A 24459-nucleotide genomic window follows, 5' to 3' on the forward strand; every position below is an offset into this window, starting at 1 on the left:
TCAACCATCAGATTGTTTATGCAGTAATGGCTCCATCTGCTGCTCAGCTGTGGAAACATCATCTGTAGGTAAAGATTAAAGAAAGCTGCAACTTTTTTCAGAAGCTATTTTTTTTATAATAAACACTACAGAGTAAAAATATAGCAACTTTATTAAAGGCATCAAGAGACAATTAAAAAAAGAAAGCAAACATCTTTAGGAGGAGGTACAGTAAAGGTTGGACGTACGCAGAGGTGACAAGTAACAATATGTTCTTACTCTAAGTAAGTAAGACGAGGCACATGTATTTGTATAATGCATTTCATACACAAAACATTTTACAGTTTTAAAATTAATAAGAACATTAAATCAGCAGCAGAACTTTTAAATCAACAATACCATAATAAAAAATCTCCCTCTCAATCATACACAGCAGAGAAAAAGAAAATCTTTTAAAGCTGGGGTTTACAAATGTTTACATTGGTAACTGTAGATTTAAGTAGTTATTTCTGGTATTTATACTACTTTTTTTTGGTTTTTGGACTTCTGAAGATGACATCACTGCATTAGAAGATGTAAACCAACAACTGTGAAGCTGGAGGATAAGCTAGTGCTAGCCAACATGCTATCATGGAGGAGGAGCTAGCTAGTGCTAGACAATGTGCTAACATGGAGGAGAAATTAGTGCTAGCCACCATGCTAACATGGAGACGTTATTGCTAGTCAGCGTGCTAACATGGAGGCGAAGCTAGTGCTAGCCAATGTGCTAACATTGAGGAGAAACTAGTGCTAGCCAACTTGCTAACATTGAGGAGAAGCTCGTGCTAGCCAATATGTTAACATGGAGAAGAAATCAGTGCTAGCCAACGTGCTAACATGGAGTAGAAGCTAGTGCTAGCCAACGTGCAAACATTGAAGTGAAGCTAGTGCTAGCCAATAAGCTAACATAGAGGAGAAGCTAGTGCTAGCCAACATGCTAACATGGAGGAGAAACTGGTGCTAGCCAACTTGCTAACATTGAGGAGAAGCTCGTGCTAGCCAACATGCTATCACGGAGGAGAAGCTAGTGCTAGCCAATATGCTAACATAGAGGATAAGCTAGTGCTAGCCAACATGCTAACATGGAGGAGAAACTAGTGCTAGCCAACAAGCTAACATGGAGTAGAAGCTAGTGCTAGCCAACATGCTAACATTGAAGTGAAGCTAGTGCTAGCCAATAAGCTAACATAGAGGAGAAACTAGTGCTTGTCAAAGTGCTAAGATTGAAGTGAAGCTAGTGCTAGCCAATAAGCTAACATAGAGGAGAAACTAGTGCTTGTCAAAGTGCTAACATTGAGGAGAAGCTAGTGCTAGCCAACATGCTAACATAAAGGAGAAGCTAGTGCTAGCCAACTTGCTAACATAGAGGAGAAACTAGTGCTAGCCAACTTGCTAACATAGAGGAGAAACTAGTGCTAGCCAATATGCTAACATAGAGGATAAGCTAGTGCTAGCCAACGTGCTAACATGGAGTAGAAGCCAGTGCTAGCCAACATGCTAACATTTAAGTGAAGCTATTGCTAGCCAATAAGCTAACATAGAGAAGAAGCTAGTGCCAGTCAAGGTGCTAACATGGAGTAGAAGCTAGTGCTAGCCAACGTGCTAACATGGAGGTTAGCGAGCCAAGCCCAGGACCAAACTCACACCACAGACCACAGTGAGAGCCAAGAAGTGGACCCCCACCCATACGTAAAATAACTTAAAAGTTGTTGGCGTTAAGAACGACTCGTGGCAAATGTGGTGTGTTTTTTGAAAGCCAAAAAATCATGAGATTCAGGCATTCAAGAGCTCTCCGTCAAATCTAAACATTCTATTTACAAATTGTATCTATAACAAGTGCTAAATTCTCCAGGTGTTCATAAAGGGCAACAGATTCATTTATTTCCATGTACCAGTTTTCTACAAGTTCTTGTTTTACTGTTTCACATTTAGTAGTATGTACTTTGTTACTTTTACTCAAGTGAGGGAGCAACTTCAATACTTTTACTTATACTTTCTTTTATTGAAGTATCTATACCAGGGGTCACCAACAGGGTGCCCGCGGGAACCAGGTAGCCCGCATGGGCCATGTGAGAGGTCCTCAGACCTGTTCTGGTGCTAAAATCTGATTTACTTACCCGGTTTCAAACCCACACAGATAAATGCAGATGTTGTCAGAGCCTTAGCAGAGTTCAATACTGCTGCACTTGTGTTTGTATTAAATGAACCAACTTTAAATGTTTATTTTCATTGTGAAAAATGTTTTTAGGTGTCACACATTTGGTGTATGGGTTGTGTAAAGATATGGTTTTTTTATTTAAAAAAAAAAAAAAAAAAAAGTGGATTTTTGTATATTAATACATAATGATTAAATTGTCCAAATATGTTACATAATTTATGATTACATAAAGTTGTTAGTTAGTAGCTCGTAAAATAGGAACATGATTTTTTCTTGAGAAATGTAATGAAAATGGAACAATTGCAAAAATAGTTGCATGTTGAAACCTAATGTAAAAATGTATTTAATAAGTGCATTTTAGACAAATAGCTTTTCAGACTCTTCACTAGTTTTGAAGAAGCTCACAGTTTCAGAAAGGTTGGTGACCCCTGACCTATACTTTTACTTTTCAGCACCAGCAGGTATATTTTATAGACAAACTGGTTCCTTGTGCACTTGAGTGACTTCAGGTGTTTGTGAGTCAACGTGTGAAGCAATGCACCGAGTATCGCAGCAGAAAGGGTGAAACAGAAGATCTTCTACATCCACACGACTGCATCCAAGTGTCTGAAAGGTAAGAGTCAACAATACTGACCATGATTAGATCTGCTGTGTTTAAGAACTACTGATGATTGGTACCACTTTACATTTACACATGCAAAACAATCACAAGTTCAAGGCATTTCCAGTTTTTTGGATTTCCTTGCATATGTATTGACACCTTTTTACTCAAACTAAACAATTTCAACTAATAAGTCCTTTATTTATGAAGCAACGACTAACAGATCCTGAACTTTGTGGTTGTTGTCGACAAACGTGTTATTCAGTTTGAAACAAACACTTTTTCCTTCTCATATGTACGTACTGGCTTTAGTTTAAATGACTATTATTTTCATACGTATTACACAGTGTATCATCACATATTAACCAGGTTCATAGACAATGACCTTTTGAATTTGAAAGGAATATTAAAAACAACAAAACAATAACACAAGACCAATTTTTCTTATTTAAAGTGGAAAAAGTGTCACTGCGAATAGAACAAAGACTGAACATTCAGACTAATTAAAACCAAATCATGTTGTTGACATTATTTAAACAAATATTAAAATATAAAACTAGATCAGTCGACACAGTCCAGATTTAAGATTATGGAAATGATTTTTTTCAGCAATATTAGCATGACTACATTTCTGTCAGAAACTGAGACCTTTAGACCTGGACTATGTCTCCCACAGGCGGACAGACTTGCTCTCCTGGGACAAATGTAGCATTGATGCAAAGGTACACTCAGGTTTAACTTGCACTATTATGTCTTTTAAATATAAACTTCGTCTTTGTTTTTGAAAAGCTTTTGGCTTCTGAAATTGAAGCAGTTGAGAACTGTTATGGGAGACATTTCCAAAAACATTCCAATTTAAAACTAATTCCTGACATGAAGCTGTTTGGTTTATAGTCCAGATTAAAGTTGACTTTTATCTTTTACATGTTTGGTCTTTGTATAGGCATTTAGTCTGAAATAGGATTTACCTCCAGGCTGAGCTAATTCCTGTAAATGACAAAAGATCAGATGGAAAGACTTGTTGGACAAGATTGTTTGCAGTCATGGATAATTTCATGGTTCAGTGCAATGAACATGGTTTTTGATTGACAGACTGTTTTTTTTTAGAGCCTGATCTTGTTTTTGTTCTGCAGGATTCAGTGCAAGCATTATATCAGAAATGTTTATTAACCAGAAATAACCCAAAGAACCAGGGGTTCAAGTCCTTACCCTTTTTTATTGTTTTCATTGAGTGGGTGACTAAACAATAAACTGTACCGCAGTAGTTGTCCCTAATATGATTAAAATCTATTTTACAGTCATTATTGATCCGACAACCTCCAAACAAGCTTCCACTCACGAGAAAACTGAAAAAGTGAACATAAGATGTAATTTGTAAAACCATTGAAAAACTTCGACATTAGCATCTACCACAGTGGTTTCCAAACTTTTTCTGTTGCGCCCCCTTTGAAGAATAGAACTTCTTCAGGCCCCACCCAATTGCAACAAAATTTCAACAAAATTGGTGAAAAAAGTTGCCTTTATTGAAAAAGGTAATACATTTGATTATTTTCCTTCAAAACTAATAAAAAAAAAACATGAAATGTGAAATTATTTAATTTAAAAGAGTAATAATAAAGTTCTTTGACAGCAAATTATTATTTTTTTACCATTATTCATGCTCATTGACCCGCACCCCGACAGTTTGGGAACCACTGCCCTACCAGTATCTATACAACGATATTGACATCAAAATTTTCTAAATGTCTCCAGACCCCACAGGTCTTGTTTACCTTCAAATCAAGTATTCAGAAGAAAAGGTAATGGTTCATATCAGATGGTTAGTGGTTTATATTGTGGTAACCCTTTAAAAAGAACAAGTTTTGACTTTGACCAAACCCTAAAAAAAGTAGATACTATATGTCGACAATGACAAATTGGTTACAAGTACTCATGCAAAAACAACCCATAAACAAAAAAGAGATATGGTTGTTTTTCACACTTACTAAGTAAGCAAAACAAAAGTTGGTGATGGGCTGGTAATGAAACCTAAAGAACAAAAAGATTTGCCTTTGATCAAAAACTTAAAAAATGCGACTTGTCCCTTGACTTAACAATTGCACAGTGTTTTAAAAACAAGTCATTTTGTTTAGAAAAGCACACAAGATCTTTTTTTTTTTTTCCCAAATTATTTTTATTACTTTTTTCCAACAGTTTTTTGTACAAATCACTAACATGTATACAATGAATGTAAACACACAAGATCTTTTAAAGCCTGGTTCTAAATATATCTCATACTGAATCAAAAACCTGCCAGCCAGTCTTATTTGTGATAATTTACCGTCCTCCAGGCCCTTATTCTGAATTTCTATCAGAATTCTCTGAGTTTATATCAAACTTAGTCCTCAGTTCTGATAAAATACTGATAGTAGGAGATTTTAATATCCATGTGGACAAAGATAGTGATAGCCTGAGCTCAGCCTTTATGTCCCTAATAGACTCAGTTGGCTTTTTTCAAACTATTAATGAAGCTACTCATCGTTTAAATCATACTCTTGATCTTGTTCTAACATATGGCCTTGATATTAATGAACTAAAAGTCTACCCTGAAAATCCTCTGCTATCAGATCACTTTTTAATATCTTTTAACATTATCCTAGAGGATCTCGCACTGTGCAATAAAATAGTTACGAGTAGAAATCTGTCCAATAGTGCTGTGGCTAAATTTAAAGAGGCCATTCCTGCTGCCTTACACTCAGTGCACCATCCAATAAATAACTATGATATTAATTATAACCCCTCTCAACTGGATCTGCTTGTCGATAGCTCTGCTAGTCTACTAAAATCCACCTTGGACTCAATTGCCCCATTGAGGGAAAAAACTATTAAACGTCAGAGGAAAGCTCCGTGGTTTAGCTCTGAAACTCACACACTCAAACAAACAACCCGTAAATTAGAGAGAATGTGGCGCTCCAATAAAACAGAGGAGTCACGAATACTCTGGCAAGAAAGCCATAGTAAATACATGACAGCCTTACGACATAGTCGATCTACATACTACTCCTCACTAATTGAAGAAAATAAAAATAATCCGAGGTACCTTTTCAGCACTGTAGCCAGGCTAACACAAAGTCAGAGCTCTATTGAGCCCATGATTCCTCTAGCCCTCAGCTGTGAGGACTTTATGACATTTTTTAACCATAAAATTCACAAGATTAGAGATAAAATTAGCCACTCCCTGCCTTCACCTGGGCCTGCTGTACCATTAAATGTAAATAGGCCTAACCTAAACTGTTTCACACATATAGGACTTCAGGAACTTAACTCTGTTATTTCATCCTCCAAACCATCGACCTGCCTTTCAGATCCGATCCCAACTAAGCTGTTTAAAGAAGTTATTCCCCTAGTCTGCCCATCTTTGTTGGAGACAATAAATATATCCCTATCAATAGGCTACGTGCCACAGTCCTTTAAAGTAGCTGTAAGCTGCTTTAGTTAAAGTAACTAATGATCTACTCTGGGCTTCAGATGAAGGACAACTCTCAGTGCTGGTTTTATTAGGTCTTAGTGCAGCTTTTGACACTATAGATCACTATAGTGACAACTATCTGACAAAGAGGTCAGAACACATTAGTCCAGTTTTAAAGTCTTTAAACTGGCTCCCAGTCAGCCTCAGAATAGACTTTAAAGTTCTGCTGCTGGTGTATAAATCTGTGAATGGGTTTGGTCCAGAATACATCAGTGACATGTTAGTCAGGTATGAACCCAGCAGGTCTCTCAGATCTATGGACACAGGTCAGATAGTGGAGCCCAGAGCTCACAGTAAACATGGTGATGCTGCTTTTAGTTGTTATGCTGCAAAGAAGTGGAACAAACTGCCAACAGAGCTGAAGTCAGCATCCAATGTGAATATTTTTAAATCAAAGTTAAAGGCACTTTTTTTCTCTACTGCATATGATTGAGAGAGAGATTTTTGGTCATGTTGTTGATGTAATGTGTTTGTTGATGATTTTATTGATGATTTTAATTGATTTTACTGGTGATTTTAATTGATTTTAATTGATTTTACTGGTGATTTTAATTGTTCGTATTGATTTTAAACAATTGAATGTTTTATCATGTTGCCTTGCCTATATTCTGCTAAAGAGATTAGAGGAATTACTTGGAATCACAGGAACTGCCCTAAACTGGTTTAAGTCCTACCTATCTGATAGGTACCAGTTTGTACACGTGAATAATAAGTCTTCTGTGGACACTAAAGTAAGCTACGGGGTTCCTCAGGGCTCTGTGCTAGGTCCAATCCTCTTCTGTATCTATATGATCCCCCTTGGTAATGTTATGAGAAAATACTCTGTTAACTTTCACTGCTATGCTGATGATACCCAACTGTATGTATCAATGAAGCCAGGTGAGACAAATCAGCTATCTAAACTTGAGGCCTGTCTAAAGGAGATTAGGGCCTGGGTGGACCAAAATTTTCTTCTTCTTAACTCAGACAAGACTGAGGTCATTGTACTGGGCCCACGACACCTTAGAGAAACCTATGCTAATCTAACTGCTCTAGATGGCATTACTCTGGCACGAAGCACAACTGTTAGAAACCTTGGGGTTCTATTTGATCAGGACTTATCCTTCAACTCTCACATAAAACAAACTTCAAGAACTGCCTTCTTTCATCTCCGTAACATTGCTAAAATCAGATCTATCCTGTCTCAGGGCGACGCCGAAAAGCTAGTCCATGCTTTTGTTACCTCTAGACTGGATTATTGTAATTCTCTTTTAGCAGGCTGCCCGAGCAAGTCGCTTAAGACACTTCAGCTGGTTCAAAATGCTGCAGCACGTGTACTGACTAAAACTAGGAGAAGAGATCACATTACTCCTGTATTAGCCTCTCTGCATTGGTTTCCCATAAAATATAGAATAGAATTCAAGATTCTTCTTCTCACTTATAAAGCCCTAAATGGACAGGCACCAGTTTATCTCAAGGAGCTTGTAGTGCAATACAATCCCCCCAGAACACTACGCTCTCAAAATGCTGGACTACTCGTTGTTCCATTCATCTCTAAAAGTAGTATAGGAGGAAGAGCTTTCAGTTATCAGGCCCCACTTCTCTGGAACCATCTACCAACCACGGTTCGGGGGGCAGACACCCTCTCTACCTTTAAGGTTAGGCTCAAAACATTCCTCTTTGGTAAAGCATTTAGTTAGGAACCAGCTCATAGCTCATAATTAAGATGCAATAGGCATAGACTGCCGGGGGGGGGGGGTCTGGCGTGCTCGGTTGGAGAGAGGTTGGAGAGGGCGTTAAGAGAGAGGTCATTTAGGTTAGAGAGGGACCAGAGAGGGTCCCATTCCTCTCTCAAACACTCCCTCTATGTCTGCTTCTTCCCTTGTGTGTTTGCTCCTGTACTCCTTCTGACTTTTGTCTTGCAGGTCCGTGGGATCCTCAGTGTGGAGTTACAGAGTCTCAACAACTCTGTCTCCACCCTTTCCTCTGCACACACCCAACACAGCATAACGTGGATGGCTGTTCATCATAGGAATGGGATCCACACAAGGTTCCTGCTGCTTAACAGAAGGTTTTCCTTGCCGCCATGATGAATTCATGTTGGGTGTGGGATACATATGTATGTGTATATACGTATATATGCATATGTGTGTATCCATAAAATGAAGAGTCCGTCCTTAAGACTGCTCTACTGTAAAGTGTCTTGAGATACCATTGGTTATGATTTGGCACTGTACAAATAAAAAAATGATTGATTGATTGATTGATTGAAAGTATCCACCTACTCAAAAAGGATTTAGATGTAGCAAGTAGTTGTTGACATTCTTACAAGGAACTTTTTAGATCAACAAAATACGATTGATTTATTTTTTACTGAACACACAATAAAAAAGACTTATGCCTTGACAAAATTAGGTGTCAAAACTGGTCAGGATTATTTTCCCAAACAAGCACAATGATTGGGACTTTCCTGAGCTACAAATGACTGGTGGAAAAAACTACTTTGACTGAAAACTTGTCAGTGAAGTTGAAAGTGAAACTATGCTGCTGCACCCGATTCATGTTTCACTGCATTGCTTAAAATAGCCTGTGGGAAACCTCTTTAGTCTGTCTGTGCTGATTCATCTATCTATCTTACAGTGCCGTGTTTGCGAGAGTCGTTAAGTAAAGATGAATTCATGTTTTCTATAGCAAGACAAATAATTCTTAACTCAATCTCATAAAGGTTCTTTATATTGTGGACATGGAACCAACCGTTGGAAATCTGACAGGAAGCGTCAAAGTGGAGACCGTCCAGGGAACCCTTGTAACACAACGGGTAAGAACCGGTTTAGCTTCTCTGAGAATATCTAATGATTTATTTACATAACAAGGTTTCTCAACATATTGAGCTTCAGGATCAATCTTCAATAATACTTATAAGCCTCAACCCAAACCAAGAAAAATGCTCAAATTCACTTGTTTTTCTGAACTTTTTTGCTTTGTCTACAATGAAAATGGCCAGCGGTGCCTGTACCCTGTTGTCTGTTTCCCTCTTGATGCCTGTGCTAGTCAAAGCTTCCATTGTGTAAAGTGATAAACATTGAATAAATATAACGCTGAGGACCTACATTTTCCATCAACATTTTCCTTTATGTTCATACACATATAGTCCGAGCAAGGTGTGCTTGAATAAATACTGTATACGTAATGTAAACACATGCAAGTAAAGCTGGTATATAGCGTACACCCTACATTTATTACCAGTAAATGTTTCTTTGCCTCATTTGTTCCCCTAGGTGGACGCTCTGGTACTGCCAATGATTGATGATGATCCTCTGTTCATCTGTGCTGTACAGACATTAGACAAAGTAGTCAGATCGGAGCTGATTGATAGATTTAAGAAAGAAAATAGAGGATGGGAAGTGGAGCTTGGCCACTTTGTGCTGGTGAAGAACTTTCCTGGACTTCAGTGTAAAGCAGTGATTTTCCTCAGTCTGACTCCCTGGAATGATGACCCTGAGGGAGTTGCAGTTCAGGTGAAGATTTGAGACATTGAGGTTTTTCCTCGTGTATTAGCAATCTGTAACATAATTTGTCCCTTTTGCAGGTTCTCAGATTGGGTATCAAAGAAGTGCTGAGTTTCTGTGACAGCAGAGGATTCGGCTCTGTCACTTTCCCCGCCCTTGGTGTTGGGAATGCCTTGCGTTTCCCTGATGGTTTCATGACACAGGTTTTAAAAAAGGAAATTCGTGCATTTGAGCAGGATCGAATGATTAGCAGACCACTTGACATCCATATCTTGAGCCCGCCTCATCACAAAGAGGTGAGTGTAGTCTTTAATGATTTCCAACGGTACAAAGTTGCTGACGAATAATTAAGTTTTTTTTTTTAAACAAATAAATGTAATAAGACAAAAGGTTTAGTCCAAATAACTTTCAAATGCTCCGCATGACATGGAGAAAAACCGTTTAATGGGACTGACTGCCATTTGTATTTAAACGTACAGTAAATGTGTTTAGGGATCGGTTTGTGATGTGATGGATAACATTGTCTGTCTCAGCTGAAAGATCTTAAAAAGTCTTTTTGAGGAAAAAGTGTTGGTTTTTCCAAGGTTCTCTGGGTTCTTCAGTATGAAGGACCACTTGATGTTGATTGTGTTATGTGTTGATAGCAACCATGTGGTCCGACTTGTTGTAGACCGGTGAGTTCTTCAGGGTGCAGTGTGCCTTAGACCAATGGGATAGTTTCTTGTGCCCTGTCACCCTGAACAGGTTAAGTTGGTATTAATTGATGATGGCTGTGTTCACAGCCATCTGCAGTAACCTAGTCAATAAATGCTGAGATTATTAAGATCTGCTGTGTTTGGTTTAGTGACATTTTTCTAAATAAAACTCATAACTTCTGATGTGATTAAAACCCTATGAAATGAACCCACTCTGGTTAGAAGATCCAGAAAAGAGTAAAAAAAAAAAGTGTTGGAACCAGAAATGCACCAGGAGGGGAATGGGCGGGCCGTTCCAAGGGAAGCATCCAAGTCGAGATTGTTCAGGGAACCCTGGAGACTCAGCAGGTGAGGACCTAACTCTGATTCCCACAAAAAATACTTTCTTATTGAATTTGCCACAAACGTCTTCCATATCTTTGTTCTTCCCGAGGTTGAAGCTTTAGTGTCTCCCATGGTATTCGACGATCCTTTATCAACTGTCGTTGGACAGTCTTTGCACAAAGTGGTTGGGCCTAGGCTGTTGAAAAGGTTCAGTGAACAAAAAGCAGATAAGGAAGTAGAGCTTGGTAACTCTGTACTCGTGGAGGACTTGCAAAGGATTCCGTGCAAGTCATTGTTTTTTGTCAGTCTCACTGAATGGAATGAGGATCCTGATGGAGCAGCAGTCGAGGTGAAACAAGAGAGAAAAATCATCCATTAAGTCCTATTTAAACGAATAAAAACAACTGAGATTGTAAATTTCCTAGGTTCTTAGGCTTGGCATCAACACAATACTCACGTACTGTGACAGCCAAAGTTTGGGATCCATTGCTTTCCCGGCTCTCGGTGCTGGAAAAGCCTTGCATTTTCCTGGTGAAGTGGTGGCCAAGGTTATGCTGGAGGAGTTTAGCGCTTTTGAGAGAGATCGAATTAACAGCGCACCAATGCTGCTGCGCATTGTTGTCCAGCACAGTGACAAACATCTAAGTCAGGTAAAATAAATTAACACCAACTTTAGACAGTATAAAGTATTTCTTAAAGTCTTTTATTCCCATTTCCCTGTGAGCTGTTTGTGCTTCTTTGAACGTCTTCCATCAGCAGCAGCAGTTTAAGTTTCTGTTACAGTCTTGGAAGCTTAGGCAGCGAAGGGTCACAAAACTTACCCATTAGTGTTGTCTTTAGAGTTTAGTTGGAAGTTGTAGGGAGATTATCCACATTCGTCAGAAATTAGGAATACTGCTTGAATAGTACACTATTTTATTACTCCAAAAGTAACTGATTACTTGATTGAAAGTTCTTCATCAAGTGAAGCATAAAGCCTAAAATCTGAAGCTATACCTGATGCAGGACTGTTTAGCTGTTGTGTTGTGTCCACATCTCACAACATGGTACACAAACTTTGTCTATTGTCTTTGCAGGTCTTCAAGTCATCCCAAGAAGCTCTGAAACACAGAGTTACTCAACAAGATAAAAACCAGGGTGAGTCATGATGTAGACAAGACATTGTTAGGGGAGGGACAGGTCCAAGAAAGTAACACACAGCTGGTTATTTACAGTAATTGACAGTGCGGTCAATGTAGTACGGAAGGTGCCGCACTGACAACATGACCATGACCATGACCATTCCAGAAGAAATAACATGGACACACTTCTGGCCGTGTGCAAGATGGCATATGTTTGTTCAAGAACACATTTTCAAACCATTTTCTTACTAAATATATATACTGTATACTGTAGTTTAGTAAATAAGACAATGGTTGTATGAAACGAGAGCCACGTAAAAGCACAAACATATTTCGCAACTAAGATGTACATAAAAAAATGTTCTGTGGTATCCTTTGACTTGCTCCTTGGTTATGTATTTTTATATTTACAAAAGTGTTGCTGTTTGCTCCTGCGCAGGGTTGGCCCCAAAGAGGATCATCCTATTGGGGAAAACAGGAGTTGGGAAAAGCAGCCTTGCTAACACCTTATTTGGAGAACAAGTGTTCCCGCCGGATCATTCGGCCAGCTCTGGGACAAAAGAATGCAAATCCGCGACCAGATCCGTGGACGGGAGAACCCTCACTCTGATCGACACACCGGGTTTGTTTGACACAGACTTGTCAGAGGATGAACTCCGGCCGAAGATCATGAACTGCATCACCGAGTGCGCGCCCGGGCCACACGCCTTTCTCATCCTGCTCAGGGTGGACAAGTACACCAGACAGGAGCAAGAGATAATCACACAAATATGTCGCAGTTTCTCTGAAGATGCTCTGAAGTTCTCAGTCATAGTTTTCACTCATGGGAACCAGCTGCGTGAGGGCATGACCATTATGAACTTTGTCAACCAGAAAGAAGACCTGAAAGAGCTGGTGAAGAAGTGCGGCGGCCGCTGCCACGTCTTTGATAACGACCACTGGAAAAACGATCAGCCCAACAACTACAGGAGCAACGCCTTCCAATGCGAACAGCTGCTCAAGACCATCGATAAGCTGGTGAGGAGAAAAAAAGGATGCCACTACACCAATGACATGCTGTATCACATCGGGCAAGAAATCCATAGAGAAGAAGTACGCATTAGCAAGCTGCGTCCTGCAACACAACCCATGACGCCAGAACAGATAACACAGGAGGCTAAAAGCATTGTTTCGCAGAAATTTCTGATCAAGCTAGCAGCAGCAACAACTGGGGCTTTGCTGGGGGTTTTTTTTGGTGTGAGGGCAATGGTTAGAATGGTTCTTTCAATTCTGAAACTTCCATTAGGCCCTCCCGCAGCAATGGTGAAACAGGCAGCTCTGGTAACTGCTGCAGTGGGGGGGGGTGTGGCTGGAGGAATTATAGGCGCTAGAACTGCGCTTAACGCCACAGAGCAAGCAGAAAATCCATTGGAGGCAATGCACTTGGCGTTTCACTCAGTAATGGAAACAAGTGAAACAGTTACAGACCCTCTAAGTTTAGGTCCTTCATAGAGAGGACAGTTCAGTATCAGTGCCATGCCCCACCCACACCACCAGGTATCCAGTCCATCATAAGGCAAACATTAAACTAGCATAGGGCAGGATTTGAGTAAAAATAAACATTCATTTTATTTTTTTCAATGCTAATGGGTGATGAAGCTCTGTAAACAAAAAAGAGTGAGCCCAGACACATTTATCTCTATTGCCTTAACAGATTGTAATACATTTTGTATTTCTGTTCAGGGTCCGAACAGCAGTACAGTTCCACTTATGGTGACGTAAAAAGACGCTGGTGTGCGTTCACGACGGCTTTGAAATGTGTCCCGATAACCCGAAAATAAAAAAGAATGAGAAGAAGACGGCTTGGAGACAAGCACAGAGGACTAAACTACTGTTTGGTTCCACAGATCAATGCAGAGGCATGTGCACAGGTCTTGTAGTAAACAGTCAATGAACGGCAAGTAAATAAATAACCCTGTCACGTCTGGATCGGGCCGCTTTTTCACATCCGAGTCCAACCCGACAGTGAAAAACTAATTTTTTTTCCTCAAAAAAATGACTTTTTTTAATTGGTAAGCACCAATTTTATTAACAAACAACTGTTAATGTCAACATCAGATCAGGGCATGGATAACAAGCAAAAGTGAAACACAAACAAGAAACCCATCGGATCTATTTACATAATCTATGTATCAAAGATAAAGATAGATAAATAATAATGTTTCAACCGTGTATTCCTTTATAATTGTCCTCTGCTCCATTCTCCATCCACCACAGACACTACGTCGCTGCTGCAGCGCGAACAACACTATGTGACCAAACCCGAACATCATTTCTAATTATTTGTCCAAACCCGATATTCATCCTCTATCCACAGTATCAGCTGTGCTCCAGTGATAAACAAACATTTGATGCGCGTTCCCGCGGTGACTTGGCTGATGGCTACAGTTACAATAACTATTGTGGTGTCACTCTGGAGTCTGATTTCTAGATCCTGTGCTATGCTCCTTTAAAGTGAAACAAGGCAGTGGTTTGTTTAACATTCACTCAGGAGTTCTTGCAAAATAGAAGTTATGCTATTGAGGGACTATGAATGTCACTTATAATTACTAACATAAGTCTATTAGGGTTTGATATAGGGTTGTCGTCACACATCGTTTGACTTTTGCGTACACCATACAACTGGAGGTCAGACTTAGAATACTTCCAAATGGTGCTGCAGGATGGAAATTACTTTTTAAAATTCTTACTGAAATGAAAATTCTTTGAGAAAGTAATTTTTGTCATTAATTACAGCGTGTTCAGGCACAACACTGACTTACTCCAAGTGCAGAACCAGTCTATCCTGCTCTTTCACAAACACACTTATCAGATGCTGAACAGGCTGAAAAAGAAACACGAGCATGTTTGATTCTATCTGTCACTTTGATTTGTTTACTTTATTTAATATTACCGTTTGATTAAAATCATGACTTCAAACTACTGTATCTATACTTCCAGAATATTTGTTAATACTTATGAAGGTTGTTCTATGGCCATTTGGTACCGATGATACATTAGGGATGGGGTGAGTTGGAGGTCCTGGGGAGCCAAACTTGTTTAAGGCTCCATTTTGACCCCCCACCCCCAGCAAGCCAGCATGAATCTCACTCTGACCTGACATCATAACTTGAGAGCTCTGTTGTACTTTAATAAATCAATAAATTATCTGGTGATGGTATCAAATTAATAGATATTTATGTCAATATGATGATGGGGAAGATTCCGTGCTCTTTGTAATACCCTATGAATATGATTCATAGAAATAAACAATGAAACTATTCTTTTTGTCTTTGGCTTGTATTGAATGACAAATTATGATATTTTCCAAACATAATCTACCATTATTATTATTTTTTTAAATTACATTTTTTAATGCACATTTAAATGTATTTAGCAAGAATTTGCAAGTATACTGTATGTTTACATCAATGTTTACAGTCAAATATTTTGTTGTACTGTAGGCTAAATTCTTGATAAATCATAAATGTGTATGGATGGTTTGTGTAGGACAGTCTGAAGATGTGCTGTAGTAAGTTTGGTTTCAATTGAGCAAAAATTGTGGTAGGTTTTTATATGTGTTACAGTTTCTGTAAACAAAAAACTAACAGTGATGGACTTCATCATCAGGTTTAAATGAACACAAGTTCCTTCTTTCTGGGGCGACATTTTAGTGAAAGTTGCAAATCTGTAGCAAATATAATTGATTTGTTGTGAATTTTCAAAATTCTGAATTTTCTAGGCTTGCTGTAGCGCCCCCATTTGGACTATTGGCCTGTTTTTGCAGCTGAAGCCATCTGGAATCAATAGTACGTGTGCAAACATATACTCCTCTCTGGGATGGGACTGGAACTTTTTTGTGCAAAATTTGATGATTGTTTGCAGATGAGAAGTAGGATTTCTGTGGAGGAAATGTGGAGAGGGAGGAGTAGGAATCAGAAATGAAGTATAGTTATAATGAATAGTTATAATAGTTATAATGTTTAGACTTTGGTGGAGTCATAGGATGGGAGTTTATTAATAGGTTAGCATTATCTACATAAGTCAAGTATATTGTATCACTTCATGATGCTGTGAATTGAAGAGATGCATTAGTAAGACTTTTTGGCCCTTGAAGGGTTACCTCTCATTTCCACACCCACTTACATTGGCCACGCCCACTTTAGTTTTTTTTTTATTGATGCTGTTTTTTTGGTTTGGCATTTACTTTAGCTTTCAGCTTAGCTTCATTGAACACTGTCAGAATAAGAAGAAAGTATTTAAACTAAACATTTTCTGATGAGTTTTTAGGGCTGATGATCGATTACCAATCAAATGATTATTAGAAGATTACAGCTTGTCACTTCCTGCACAGTAGGAATGTAAAACCAGCTGCACTGGATTGTTCTTAACATTGAGGTCACTAAAGTTCATGTTTGTTTTTTACTGGAAATGAAAGGGAATTCAACTAATGTTGAACAACAAGCTGCAGGACTTTCTTGATGATAAACACCAGAGGTGTCCAAATTCTTTCCATTACAGGGCCAAAAATAATCATGGTGGAGGACCGTGAGCCACATTTATGTTGCAGTGCATGAAATGAAATACACCAGTATTATAACTGTGCAAAATAAACACTTAATGTAGTTTTGGAATTCAAGAACACTTTACTTTATTGTGTTTCAATGCATAAAATTATGAAACATCGAAATGTCTTCAAAGACAATTAGTGCAATATAAATTCAACATTTATTTCTAATAAATCACTGAACTGTATTTTAATAATTGTTGTATTTTAGAAAATATATAAAAGAAAATCAAATATAGCCAGCGGACCAAAACGAATCACTGTTGGGTCAATTTTAGCACGCCGGCCCCAAATTTTAAAAATGTCAACTATATCAACCTGTGTCTGAATCATGTTTATGAATGCTTCTCATCCCTCTGATAGATACACTTTATGCATTATTGATCCTCAAAAGGGAAATTTGGATGAGTGAATCTTGTTGAATGATGTATTGGACACTCTTTAAAGCTTAGTGGCAACACCAGAGGACAGCGTGCCAGTAGTCACATGTTTGTACACCTATTCTTTAGCGAGGGGAGCCTTTTTTTTCTTTTCATTCAGTATATTTTCTTTTCTCTCCTGCCTTGCTCATGGTATTGGTTAGGGACTTAGTAAAACCCAGTGGCCGTATTCACAAAGCATCCTAAAGCTAAAAGTAGCTCTTAGTAAAGTCACAATTAGAAAAATGGAATTCCTCAAATTTTAAGATTTGCTCCTTTGACTTTTCCTTGCTTCAGTTGGTCTTCCCTTTATCAGTTGATTTATTTTTTTCATATGTAATAATAATGATGAATAAATGTGTGAAAACAGGCTTTGAACGTTTTCCAATCTTGTTTTTTCTAAAATGTTATGCACCAAGATCCTCTCCGTCCGTCTCTTGCAGGACTGGCAAGACGTTCAGGGTGCAGCAAAAAACCTTCAACCTGAAAATGAGACAGTAGAGGGTGAGACATTAAATTATAAGATTTATAAAAATAAAAATCTGTTCCATTAGGATAAGTGTGTGTCAGATGTTTGGCTTAGAAAGTTTATACTCTACAAGATGCTCTAATACTAGGGATGTAACGATATCTAAATCTCACAGTTCGGTATAATCACAGTATTAATATCACGGTACAATAATTATTGTGGTATTGTAGGAAAGCTCACAATTTTGCACTCAAGCTTGTTTTCTTGGGTAAAACTGATAGTGAGAAGAGTAGCCTTGCTAACACCTTTTTTGGAGAGAAGTTGTTCCACCCTGTACATGAAGCTGTTTCAGGGACTGAAGCTACATCTGCAACCAGAAGCATCTTGGACAAGCAGCTGACTCTAGTTGATACGCCTGGTTTATTCAACACCAGGAAGTCCCAGGAGCAGCTGAGGTTGGAGGTAATTAAGTCTGTCTCAGAATGTCCTCCTGGGCCTAATGCTTTTCTCATTGTGTTCAAAGTGGAGAGGTTTTCAGAACAGGAGGAGGAGATTGTTTCGAGAATCTGTCGATATTTCACTCCAAATGTACTGAAATATTCTGTGATCGTCTTCACTCATGGAGACCAGCTAGAAGAAGAGACGACTATTCAGCAGTTTGTTGATCGGAATCAGAAACTGAAGAATCTGGTGAGATAGTGTGACGGCCGCTGTCACGTCTTTGATTCCAAGTACTGGCAGAAAAACAACCCAGAAACATACAGGAGCAACTCCTACCAGCTGAAGGAGCTGCTCTACACTGTAGAGAAGCTGGTGATCAGCAACAATGGAGACATCTACACCAAAGTAGACAATGACTTACTAGGATTAATCGCAACAGGGGTGATTTATGAAGAGGCTAAAATAATTATTGTTCAACAACTTCGGGTGAAACTGAGGAATCTTTCACATTAAACTTTAGTAGAATTGCTCTTAGGCAGGGATGACGTTGCCAGAAGGGCATTTTCATCAAGATCAGTAGAGTCGCCTTCAGCAAACCTAACCCTAACCCTGACCCGAAACCTAACCCTAACCCTGACCCTAACCCTGACCCGAAACCTAACCCTAACCCTGACCCAAAACCTAACCCTAAACCTAACCCTAACCCTGACCCTGACCCTAACCCTGACCCAAAACCTAACCCTAAACCTAACCCTAACCCTGACCCGAAACCTAATCCTAACCCTAAACCTAACCCTGACCCTGACCCTAACCCTGACCCGAAACCTAACCCTAACCCTGACCCAAAACCTAACCCTAAACCTAACCCTAACCCTGACCCTGACCCTAACCCTGACCCAAAACCTAACCCTAAACCTAACCCTAACCCTGACCCGAAACCTAATCCTAACCCTAAACCTAACCCTGACCCTGACCCTAACCCTGACCCGAAACCTAACCCTAACCCTGACCCAAAACCTAACCCTAAACCTAACCCTAACCCTAACCCTGACCCTAACCCTGACCCAAAACCTAACCCTAAACCTAACCCTAACCCTAACCCAGCAAACAAAGAACAAGAAAAACCACAGGAGCCACCAGGCCCAGGGTGTCTGATTAGTTAGCTACTTATCAGTTGAGACGGGGTAACTACAATTAGATTCTCTGGGAAGTAAAGTTCACAGGTCTGTAAGGTCTCTATACATAAAAGCCAAACACAATGTGCTAAACAAAAGAATTATAGTATCGTTTATACTAAAATATGATATACTATTATAGAAATTACAATACAGCATTGAATAGATTATCAATCAGTTGCAGTATGAGTGAACATTTTGAACATACATGAAGTATCCACTTGTTTCTATAAATTGAAGGCTTCAGCCGACACCTTTATTCTTTTTTGTTGATTGTTTAGTGTTAATGATTGTTTGTACATCAGTCTACATATTTAAGATAACTGAAATAAACTGAACTATAACATAGTTCACACTATGGTTAAAATCATCTGAAACTCATTAGAGAGAGACGGTTATGTCAGGATTAAAAGGCAAATAAAAATAAATGAAGCCTATTATGAAATGCTACAAAATCAGACTTTATAGTATTACTAAAGAAAACAGGAGAGAGACAACATATTCAGCTGAAAGTAGTGTTTTACTTTCTAACAGGGCCTTAAAACTCTCTCCTGAATTTACATTTATTTACATTTGAAATGTTTTTCCAGTACAAAGTGTAACCAGTCTGCCAGTGTGGTTTATAACTGTATCCATAAAACATGTGACACTTGCATATCTCTTGAGTTGGCTCCGCTGTGAATTTCTAAAAGAAAAATTGTTACATTTTCAGCATGATTTTATTAAATACCAACAGAAAATGAGAACAACAAATTAAAAATCTAGTTCTATTTATAGGTAATGGTGGTAATATTATGAGATTGTTGTTGTTTTTTGTCATCACATAATTTTCAGTTTGAGGAGGAAATAAAAAGTCAATCAAATGTTTTAGTTTTATAGTTTTTTACTCAATTTTTGTGCCCAGGATCCACCATTTTGTGTGTGATATCAATCTAAGGTAATCATTAATATAAACATATGGTTCTGTGTCTGTAAACAACCATAACAACATGTCAGTAATAAACACACTTAAAGAAGAAGTGCAAAGAAAAACTGGTATTGAGTTATTTAATGAGTCATTCATAGTTACACTGTCTACTTTCTATTTCATTAATCTTTCAGACAAACTCTGTCCCAGGTCAAACAGCTGATCGTTGTTATTAATAAATACTTAATGCATAATGTAAATGTTTAATCATTAATGGAAGTGTATCAGATTTATTATAATTCTAAGGGAATGTGATTTTGTTTTGTTGCATCTGTTTCTTCTCACAGATAAACACAAACATTTCACTACTCGTTGTTCCATTCGTCTCTAAAAGTAGTATAGGAGGAAGAGCTTTCAGTTATCAGGCCCCACTTCTCTGGAACCATCTACCAACCACGGTTCGGGGGGCAGACACCCTCTCTACCTTTAAGGTTAGGCTCAAAACATTCCTCTTTGATAAAGCTTTTAGTTAGGAACCAGCTCATAGCTCATAATTAAGATGCAATAGGCATAGACTGCCGGGGGGGGGGGTCTGGCATGCTCGGTTGGAGAGAGGTTGGAGAGGGCGTTAAGAGAGAGGTCATTTAGGTTAGAGAGGGACCGGAGAGGGTCCCATTCCTCTTTCTAACACTCCCTCTATGTCTTCTTTTTCCCTTGTGTGTTTGCTCCTGTACTCCTTCTGGCTTTTGTCTTGCAGGTCCGTGGGATCCTCAGTGTGGAGTTACAGAGACTCAGCGGCTCTGTCTCCACCCTTTCCTCTGCACACACCCAACACAGCATAACGTGGATGGCTGTTCATCATAGGAATGGGATCCACACAAGGTTCCTGCTGCTTAACAGAAGGTTTTCCTTGCCGCCATGATGAATTCATGTTGGGTGTGGGATACATATGTATGTGTATATACGTATATATGCATATGTGTGTATCCATAAAATGAAGAGTCCGTCCTTAAGACTGCTCTACTGTAAAGTGCCTTGAGATACCATTGGTTATGATTTGGCGCTATACAAATAAAGATTGATTGATTGACTCCAACTAATGTTATCATGTATTCATTCTTACGGCCACAGATAATGAAACAATCATGTTTTTAAAATGTTTCTGTGAATATATATTATCTAAGATCATTATTTCTACATGTATCTCTGATTTGTGTTTGTAAAGATCAAATTATATTATTATCTTGTGAAGATGTTTGAGGGGAAATTAAAGCAGACGTGAGTGCGTGAGGTTGTGGGTTTTATTTGTATTTGTTAAATCTATGGAAATTAAATCTGTATCAAATCTAACTTTTGTAACTTTGATGTAAAATTACATCCAGTAAATCAACTTTTCTTGTCATTTAAAGATGAGAGAGAATGAAACATGTTTTACTCATCTGTATTTACATGTGTGTGTTCTAAATACTGTAAATAAAATAAGTTGTGATCACTGAGATTTGAGTTTGTTGTTAAAGTTTGTGACAGCAGCAGGTTCCAGTTATAAGTTATTGATTATTACTGAACTAGAGGCATCTGCTGATCACTTTGATGTTTTCTTTGAAGATTCCTTGACTTCCGTGTAATAATTCCAGAAATATTACTTTTTGAATAATATATGGTTTAATTTATTCAGACAACTGTTCATTGAGACCCCAGCCTAGAGGGGGAACAAACCAGTGTCTTCCTTGTACTGGTCCCAATCCTGGATAAATGTAGAGACTTGTGTCAGGAAGGGACCCCCTGATTACAGCCCACTTCATTAACCATGACTAAATCTTTGTTAAAGATACAAATATTAGTTCCTATTAAATTAACAGTTGAATAAATGTTTTTACAACATATTTGTATACATTTTTAATCGGTTACAGAATGAGTGACATACATGATGTCCATTAAAACACTTCACTATACAGAGTTGATCACTAGATGGCGCTGCTGTTTGAATGAATAAAGCTCAACTTTTTCTTCCATCACTCAGTCAAACAAACAAAAGCAATTTCTGTCTCTAATGTGCTGTATCAAGGATGGAAGGTGGTAATTTATCCTGAAAGAAAATTAAATGTAGCCTAATAGCAAATGCTAAAAAAATGATATATTGTTAAAGGAGACAAAGAAAAAACTATTTAGTGGACAGGTGATACAGTTAAAGTTAGAGGTGTTTTACTTTTTTAACTGAAATGAAGAAATATTATATTTTATTTTCATGTTTGTCAGTACAAACTAACCAATCTGCCTTATGTTGTTATTACAAACTGTATCTATAAAACATGTGATTTTTTTATTGTGTATTTTGTTCTTTTAGTTGTTGCATTGACTCACTTTAATGCTGTGATCTACAAAAACAAAAATACATTTGCAGACCATTTTCTTTTTTTTAATTTTTAATATTTGACCAAAAATTGGGGAAAAGTAATTTAAAGAAATCTTGTTCTAAAAATAAGTAATAGTGAATATTACGAATTTTATTTTGGTCATTACATAAATAAAAATTATGCAAAGCAAAAATTCATTGAAATTTTCTTGACTTGTTTTTACTGATTTCTGTAGTTTAAAGTTGTGGAATTGTATTAAATTATTGAAAAATGATTTGTGACGTCTGTATTATTGACAGCTGTGAGAGGAAATATCTTTTTATATACTGTTGTTTTTCTACATGTGTAATGAATATTGTTTTGTTTTGTTTTGTTTTTTAAAGAAACGTCCCCCGCCATTCAAACGTTTATTTTTTTTATGCTAGGCTACGTTAGCTTGACTGTTTTTAAAACGGGTGCAAATAAAGAGAGGGAATCTCCATGGTAACAAGAGGTCAAATTTCCGGTCACGTCACCACGTTGTCTACGTAGAGTCACGTTCACTAATGATAACGAGTGATTTGAATTGTCCGTTTGAAATGTGTGTTTAAATCACGCATTAAGTCCGTTTATTGACTTTAAAATGAGCTTAAAGTTCCCTTCGGAGGACTCTGAAAGTGAGTCACACTCTGTGTTTGTTTTCATTGAGAACTTAGACGTGATAAACTGTTTTAATTTGTCACATGTAATGTAGCAGCAGCTCAGAGAGCTACTAGAGGCAGGTGTTCATAATGACGATGAGAACCTTCTAGAAAAGTCTGAGTATTTAATACTATCCAGATGTGTGTTATATTGTTTGTGCACTGACATTAACTTATTAGTAAAAGTGTTTTATATTCCTACCCCTGTATCTCTTAAGTTGTGAATATTATTATTAGGTCATTACATAACTTTGTGTGGGGAAATAAAAAGTCATTTAAATTCTGTAGTAGTAATTTAAATCCATGGAAGTGTATTTAAAGAGTGAAAATTTACATCTAGCATTTATGTATTATTGAGAGCAGTAACTAAGGTATTTATTTGTTTATTAAACTGTTGTTTTTGTATGTGTGTTCAGATATTGTTAATCAAGAAACGTTCCAGCAATGAGGAACATATAAAAGCTATGAGCTCTGATGGTAATTTGATCAAACATTTAAAAGGGTATTTTTTGATGCTAGGTTAGCTTCATTGTTTTTCAAACAATCAATATCGACAAGAGGTCAAACTCCTCGTCTACGTCACCACATTATTTATATAGAGTCACCTTCACTAATCAAAACACGCTTGATTTGAATTTTCTGTTTGAAATGGGCCTAAACTTTACATAAATAACTGCAAATGAAGTTATTTATTTAATTAATTAAATTAAATTTTTTATGAGCTTTGTTACCTTATGGTGAAGTTACGCTTGAGTAATAAAGTAAACGTAATGTCAAAATGCAAATGGAAAAGTCAAAGACAAAACAGAAAAAGCAATGACAAAATGTTAAAAACAAAATGAAAAAAGAATATACTACATTTGTATATTTTTTCATTATTGATTCACTTCATATTTCCACATTTTTATTATTGATTAATTTTTTATTTACAAATTTGTATTATTGATTCGCTATATATTTCCACATGCATTTCCTTTTAATTTTGGCACTCCTGTGATTCCATAGATTTGAGAACATATTTCTAATAACGTGTGTGTGTTTTCTTCATTTGTGTATTCACTATTGAAACTACGTTTGTGGTCATTTATCACTTACATAGGTTTTATTTTTAATAATATTTAGTAACATTAAAGAAGAAAAAGGGACTTTTTTAAAGTTCTAATAAACAATTGGTGGAACAAATGTAAAACTGGATGGACAGAATTATTTTGAGCATTAACCTCAACAATAATTAATACTGTCTGTTTTCCTGACATAATGAGATCTCTACAGTACATACTGTTTGTATAAGTAAAGTCCAGTGAATTTTAAAATATATTTCTTGGGTTTGTGTAATTTTAAAGGTTAATAGAGACTAAAACTAACTAACCAAGTGTTAATCTCATATTTTCCACATTTAGCCTCAAGTTTTCCTGAAATAAAGATAATAGTGAACAGACTCTCAGAGGACTCAGTCATTCCTGTGATCCAGAAGTAGATCAACTAACAGGTAACCCTGGTAACCCATCCCTTCTAC

At 37.6% G+C, this 24459-nt stretch overlaps 1 protein-coding gene across 7 annotated transcripts; it reads left to right on the forward strand.

Moving 5' to 3' along the window:
• The first annotated feature begins 2674 nt into the window (after positions 1-2674).
• Positions 2675-24409, forward strand: LOC114480569 (uncharacterized). Of its 7 annotated transcripts, none has more exons than XM_028474819.1 (10): positions 2675-2789; positions 8990-9082; positions 9543-9782; positions 9854-10069; positions 10691-10816; positions 10902-11141; positions 11218-11442; positions 11869-11929; positions 12353-12930; positions 24344-24409. In XM_028474819.1, the coding sequence occupies exons 2-10, from the start codon at positions 9008-9010 to the stop codon at positions 24362-24364; spliced, it is 1782 nt and encodes a 593-aa protein (XP_028330620.1). In that variant the 5' UTR covers positions 2675-2789; positions 8990-9007; the 3' UTR covers positions 24365-24409. The 7 variants fall into 7 exon arrangements, with proteins under 7 accessions (XP_028330620.1, XP_028330618.1, XP_028330619.1 ...); XM_028474817.1 differs by lacking the exon at positions 24344-24409 and adding an exon at positions 15674-16086; XM_028474818.1 differs by lacking the exon at positions 24344-24409 and adding an exon at positions 13636-15215.
• Positions 24410-24459: the final 50 nt, after the last annotated feature.

Source organism: Gouania willdenowi, chromosome 18 (genome assembly GCF_900634775.1).
Source record: "Gouania willdenowi chromosome 18, fGouWil2.1, whole genome shotgun sequence".
In the NCBI taxonomy this organism is placed as follows: domain Eukaryota; kingdom Metazoa; phylum Chordata; class Actinopteri; order Blenniiformes; family Gobiesocidae; genus Gouania; species Gouania willdenowi.

Excerpts from the sequence above, each read along its gene's own strand:
- LOC114480569 (XM_028474815.1), top strand. The coding sequence starts at position 9,008 with ATGGAACCAACCGTTGGAAATCTGACAGGAAGCGTCAAAGTGGAGACC. Across the intron at positions 9,083-9,542 it reads GAACCCTTGTAACACAACGG|GTGGACGCTCTGGTACTGCC; the intron begins GTAAGAACCGGT and ends TTGTTCCCCTAG. Across the intron at positions 11,142-11,217 it reads CTGATGGAGCAGCAGTCGAG|GTTCTTAGGCTTGGCATCAA; the intron begins GTGAAACAAGAG and ends TAAATTTCCTAG.